Source organism: Hipposideros armiger, unplaced genomic scaffold (genome assembly GCF_001890085.2).
Source record: "Hipposideros armiger isolate ML-2016 unplaced genomic scaffold, ASM189008v1 scaffold_46, whole genome shotgun sequence".
Classification (NCBI taxonomy): Eukaryota; Metazoa; Chordata; class Mammalia; order Chiroptera; family Hipposideridae; genus Hipposideros; species Hipposideros armiger.
Window position 1 is genome coordinate 3,970,561 of NW_017731396.1, and position 6,562 is coordinate 3,977,122.

At 41.0% G+C, this 6,562-nt stretch overlaps 1 protein-coding gene across 13 annotated transcripts in view; it reads right to left on the minus strand.

Annotated features, from left to right (window-relative positions):
• The window catches only part of KIF1B (kinesin family member 1B), a 135,574-nt gene that overhangs the window by 30,911 nt on the left and 98,101 nt on the right, over positions 1–6,562 (minus strand). For 11 of the 13 annotated variants that reach the window (XM_019639733.1, XM_019639739.1, XM_019639736.1 and 8 more), the window contains 3 exons: positions 3,842–4,020; positions 3,021–3,158; positions 1,592–1,840 (listed from right to left, as the gene is read on the minus strand). In XM_019639733.1, the coding sequence (XP_019495278.1) occupies positions 1,592–1,840; positions 3,021–3,158; positions 3,842–4,020 (566 nt within the window). The remainder of the gene's footprint in view (positions 1–1,591; positions 1,841–3,020; positions 3,159–3,841; positions 4,021–6,562) is intronic. The other 2 variants (XM_019639743.1, XM_019639744.1) reach the window with 1 other exon arrangement.

Below are 6,562 nucleotides of genomic sequence, written 5' to 3' on the forward strand. Positions count from 1 at the left end.
ATGTCCTCCTGACAGGTGAGTGTTCTTCCCACTGTGCCGTGTAAGGTGATGCTACCTACCCCTCATTGTGCGACGGTGCGGGACTCAGGTGAGTTGAGCAGTGTTAGAAGCTGTGCAGCTGGCACTAGGACCAAGTAGTTTATGGATAGAAGCCTGGTTCTAACTTCTGACCCTCTCAGAATAGGATGGAAATGTGCTGAAGGCCACACACAGCCATAAAATAAAGCATCATGGTCCCATTATTTGTACATAGAACTACCTTTCTCAACGTTAATCTAAATCAACTTCTCTGACATTCTAAGCATCTTTTGCTGGCAATACAGCAATAGAAAACAATATTCATGGTTACTCAATTCCTTTGTGTTTATGTGTGGAAAAACTGAATAAATGTCTCCTCGCCTCTGTAAAGCCCTGAGACTAATATTACAACCCAGTCATAACTGAGGCTTTCATTTCTATCAAAAAGCTTCTATTTCCCCCCTTTCCATAGCAGTGATCATCTCCTACATTATTTGTTTAGTGCTCACCAGGTAAGCAAGACCATACGATGAGCTCAGTTTTAGAACCTTATGTTTCTACTGGGTCAGGAGACTCAGTGCACTTTAATTTTTAGATAACTGGTGTCTATCCATTTAACACTGACATAATTCTTGTATTTTTAAAGGGTTTCACAATATGTGGTTCTAATGAACCATTAAGGTTAAATTTAATACCTTAAAACCTGGACAGCTTTTTGGTTAATCAGTGCATGCTGCACTGTTGAATCTGTAATTAAAATGACCTCAGCGTGAAGACTGGATGTGGACAAGGAGGCCAGTGTTAGGGCGTGAGCTCTTGTGAGAGTTCTGCATCACTGGCCGACGGAGCCCAGGACAATGCCCAGTTTGGTGAACCCAAATTAACACAACGCAGTTTCACGCAGCACTGAACAGATATCCACTGTTGACGTTATAAGACTCATCATTCTAAATTTTATGAGACTCATCATTCTAAAGCACGTAGGTAAAATTTTAGCAGAAGCTAAAGATCTACAGAGAGGCTCAGTGAAACTGGCCAAAGAGAGGCATCCATTTTAGACAACAAGGAAACGTCGTGTTCCTGATTCTCTTTTGGATTCACAGACTAAGCAAAAAGTAAACCTGACACTCCTGATTCCACTTCTGTCCTCTGGATTCCTGCTGGTGAGGCGAATCCTTTAGCCTAACCTTGGCCTTGCTCTGCTCTTTCTCAGTTTATCCCCAAAGCTTTCTCACTCACATTCCTAAGAAAAGGAAATAACAGGCCACAGAAACATTCTTAGATCCTGCAAGCTTTGACTGTTTGAATTATTTTCTCCCCTGGGGTTTTTCTCCTTCAGAAAAGTTATTACTGGGCAATTTATGATAGGGGCGCTGCATGCAGTCTTCACACATCGCCGCAGCTGCTCCAAGGACACAGAGTACCTCACAAACGCTGCCTGAGGGCTCTCTCTAGCCAACTCAGTGGGTCATGAATTGAACTGGTTAAAACGAGATCATACAAAATAGCACAAGGAGCCTCTTTAGAGCAAGAGCTGGTCCCTTTTTGCCTTTCTCACAATAACCTCACCAACCTTCCCACTAAAATGAACCATGGGGATCGGTCGTAAAACGGGTCATGCCCATCACTGAAGAGGTCTGATCCCTCCTCCATCCCCGCGTCAGAGCCGGTGTCATCCACGAATGCCTCGTCATCAAAATCCTCCATCTCATCTTGCTGCTCGTCAGCCAGCTCAGTGATGTCGGAATCAGCCGTGGAAAAAGTGGGGGAGGGTGTGCGGTCGGCAAGGCGCTCATTCACACAGCCATGGAAAATGGGGGAGCTAGACACCAGGTGACAGACGCCAATTGACACAGCCAGGGAGAGAGGAATAGTTGGTTAAACAGGAAGCTACAGATGCCAGCAGCACAGAACCCACTGAGGAATCAACACAATAAAAGCAAGTGGAAAAGCAAAAGGATAATATAAGCACACATCATCTGGTTCAGGCGAAAGGAAACAAAAGGACTGATCCTTAGACTAATAAAAGCAAAAGAAACACATGAGTAGAAGAGCCCAGGTAAATCACGTCCTGTAAAACGTTTCTATACTCCAGGTTGCACAAGAGATCGGCAGCCAGGCCTCAAAGGAGCCACCCATCGTTAGGTGAAATAATAAGGTTACAATTTTTATTCCAGTGCCCACGTCGTCTGGGAGCAGACAACAAAATGGATGAAATGGTCTATGGCAAAGCAAGTAAGTGCCTTGCTTGGGTAAAATGTGTTTGGTCATTTTATCTCTTTAAAAACATTCCACTACCAGAGTGAGAGGAAAAGACTTTATCATCTACAAAATATGATGACTTCAGCTCTTTCTTTTTACCCAGTTCCTTTAAAACTGTCAGAAAGTTTTTGCAATTGAAAAACAATTCGAATTCTGAAATGATTAAGTTCAACACTTAAATTTCTCTGCTTTTTAAATTCTAAACCTCTCAGAACTTGACTCACAAAAGCACCATTTGTTTTCATTAAATGTTGAAAAGTAATGTATACAAAAAAGAGACTCAAGGGGCCTATCAAAACGTGTCATTAACTCAGGCTTGGAAAAGATGAAAGTGAGATGAATGGCTTTAAAAGAAAGCGAGGGCATTTCAGATCCAAGAGGTTGCAGTCTGTAAGTTGTACGTCAGACGGTGATACTAAACTATGCAGGATACAGACATGGGTTTTCTTTTTCTTTTGAATCTATCTTGTTAAACTGTAAGACACTTTGTGAATGAGTTGAGAGGCAGAGAAGACTGTCATTTACTCTGAAAGTATGAAACTTAAAACAAATATGCATGTTGAATAAAACTGAAGGAAAATATACTATAAGATAGAGTGGTTGTGTGTGAGTGGACGAGATTACAAATGGGGCTTTTTTATACTCTTTTTATCTTTCTGTAAAATCTGCTGAGGTTTTAAACAATTAAAATAAAATCATTCATTATTTAAAAAGAAGACACCAATAAAATCATCACATACCTTCCTACAAGTTTGAACCAATGGAACCGATCATAAAACGGGTCGCTGCCGGTCATGGTGGCTTCACTTTCATCCTGGGCGCTGGAGGCCATCTCACCTGCCCTGTCGTACATCTCTCGCATCAAATCCAGCCTCTGCCTATAGAGTGAACATGAAGTGCACTGGGTTACTAGTACAAGATTGCATTAAAATTTCACTTTGGAAGTTATCTTCCATGTGAGATTAAAAAAAAAAAAGCTGCTGTCACCATTTAACAATATTAAAAAGAATGAAGGTCACAAGTACAGAAACCAAAACAGTACCCAAAATGCCTGAGTCTAGAGATAAGCCACAAAAAGTCAAAAGTGGCCACCTGTCCTCTACTGAGTCACAGGAGAAATGTAGTTCAGTGGTGTATGACATCTCAAATATACTGACTATATTGAAACGGCGGAAGGTATGTCATCAAATTATGCAAAGGAAGCTTTATTATAACTTCCCTGTTTATTATTGGTCATCCTGAAATCCAGGACAGCAAAGATGAATAATTACTAGATCCAAAATATGAATAGGTTATCACAAAACTGGAACATTAAAATGTAAGCGGGTCTGTGGAGGGTAAGTTTAATCCTCTTTACAAATGACAATGGTGTTTGTGGAGTGAGGTTTGTTCGCTCAGAGGAAAACGGATGGGCAGTAGTATCACTGGCCAGCAACAGCATTTAGAGTCACCAAGCAGGAAGTGACAGTGACATCACAGGAGAGTGTGAGGGAACCCACTTGAGCGATTTGTTTTTACTTCCTCAACAGAACAAGTGGATTTACGAACAACGTTTTCATACTTGAGTTTCTCCAGAGACCAATAATGTGTGGCACCATTCTTCAAATCCTGGACTTCTACCGCCACCACCGTCCGAGGGAAAGGCCTGTCTTCATGAGTTTTTTCCATCTCAGTGGGAAGTAATTCAGGAGGTAAAGGGGAGTACAATGTGTCAGTCAGCAGAACAAACTGAAACTGCACCTAAATGGAAAGAACAAACCATTGACAAATAGCCTTTTTGTTTGCAGCAAGTAAGTTTCAGAAGGAGGCGATCTAATCAAGCCCAATGGGAAACAAGTCAAACATATATAGTATATGCTCAACAAACAGCTTGTGATTAATTGAAAAAAATGGCCACTTGTATGCTAATCATAGACAATAATCCTGAGTTCAAATTAAACTATCTAAAGGTTTTGTTTTCCTAGCCTGGCACAATGCTTTTGCACCAACTAAAATCACAATAAATATATTTTTGTTGACTGAATGAAGACTTTTGTAGAACTTATACAAAAGACGCAAGAATGTATCTCTAGTCTCTCACTAAGGGGGGAGGGGATTCACAGGTTTTAATTTTTTTTTTTTAATTGGGGAATTGGGGGGATGGGAACAGTGCTGGGGAATTGGGGGAAGGGGAACAGACAAGTTGCTGTCGTTTTNATAAGGTACCAAATGGATGATTTCCCTCCAAAGTCAGCACACATACACCACCACCATCACCTCTTTACGGCATTCCAGCCAGACTTGCGCACTTTCGATGCCTCGGCCATTAGAGAGCCATCATGCATGCTTGTCCTTGCCTGGGACCCTCTGAGCCCTACTACCCAACCACCTCGTGCCTCCCATTTCACATCTTCAGGTCTTATTCCAAATACCACTCTCTCATGACAGGTCTCCCCAATGTTAGATGATCTCAGTAACACACGTGAGTCCATCACTGCTATGATTTATGAGATTTATGTGATTATTCAATCTGTCTGTCTCACCTACCAGACAGTAAACCCATGAGGGCAGGAGCCATGCTGGTCTTGCTTGTCACTGGTGAGTGATTGAACATCTATGTATATAAGTAAACGGGAAAATGATTTGTCCTCTATTTTTAAGTACAGGTAGAAGGTTTTCCAGAAACATGGGGTAGAGACGCAAAGCCATCCAACTTTATTATACTAGGTTGATTTTTCAAAGCCATACTCGTGATGGATATTAACTATACAGAACATGTTTAGCTTCTTACCTATACTTAACTTCCATAGTTACCTTTTTATACCTAAAAATGGCTATTCAAGGGCCGGCCGGGTGGCTCAGTTGGCTAAGAGCTCGCTCAAGAGTTTGAGCTCTGAGCAACAGCAGTTTTGAGTCCTGGCCTGAGCTGAGCAGCCGCTGAGCTGCCAACAGGTGGCAGGATGGCTCAGCTAAAAAAAACAAAAACAAAAAAACCCAAAAAATACAAAAAAAATAAAAATGGCTATTCAGAAACAGGAACAGCAGTTTTTAATTTAAAAGGCTTCCCATCTGAAGGCCCAGCATGGCATATACATGTACACACACGCGCGCGCACAATGAAGTACTGTCTGAGCACACATTAAAGACAAGCATTTCCTTTCTGCTATGGCAATGGCTACTCCAAATCGAAAAAAACAGAAATATTCTTATAGGTTTCCCTTTTTAGAAGACAATTCTGTAAGTCTATGGCAGTGGGAGGGGCATCAATGTTGATTAAAAACTCTCCTTTGAAGTTTTTTAACTGGAATTTTAATAATTACTCTGCATTCTGAGAGTCCTTACAGCTTGACCTAGCAGACTGAAGGAGAACAGGGATGAAAGAGGGAAGACATAAAGGATACATTAGCAGAAAGTTCTGTGAAGTTACATCAAAAAGGGAAACAAACTTTGTCAACATAAAGGAAAATCAGCATGATTATGGTCCTAGGTACAGAAAGGATGTGAGCTCGGTACTTTTACCACAGAATAACCAGCTTTTGCCCCTTTTAACCCAGAAGAGTAGCTTAAATATTTTACATTTCACCCCAAATTATGATGGATGCTTTGCAACATCCCAGCATGCCATAAGAGAATAGCTAAAGGGACAAGCTCTTTTCATTCTCATATAAAAATTCACCGGAGGCAGCCAAGGAACAAAACTTACAAATGGAATTTCACAAGAAACTGGAGATTTTTACAAGTGAATTGTATTTGCAATAACATGCCCATAGAGGAAACCCAATCCTGTGAGTCACAAGAGCAGGAAAGGAGTCACTCCTCTTACACGTACAATGACCACTACCTAACCAAGTGATGCTAATTTTGTTCGTAGATGAGAAATGGAGTCAAGAGTGAAACGAAAGAGCTGTCCTTCCTACCGACTCTACCGACTGCTATGACTTCACCTCCTCCTCTCTCCTCTTTCTGGCAAGGCAAAGCTAGTTTTAGACCCTGGGAATCCAAACAAATGGAAGGGTCAATTCCTGAGCCATAGCTCCATAAACATTTTATTTGAAAATCAAAGTAGAGTTGCTTGCTTTATATCTACACTTAAATCTGCTATGATTAAAATGAATAAACTAGAGAGAAAATAATACCTATTTCTTAGGCCAGTAAATTTCCACATTAAGTGGGACTGACTTAAGTGTTCCATACAACTGACTCAAAATGCTTCTATGTAGAACTGTTAGCCAGGATATTCATTCTGCCAGTGTGCATGACAGAATCTCAAAGCTAAAACAGATCTTTAAGGCTTTTCTTCCTA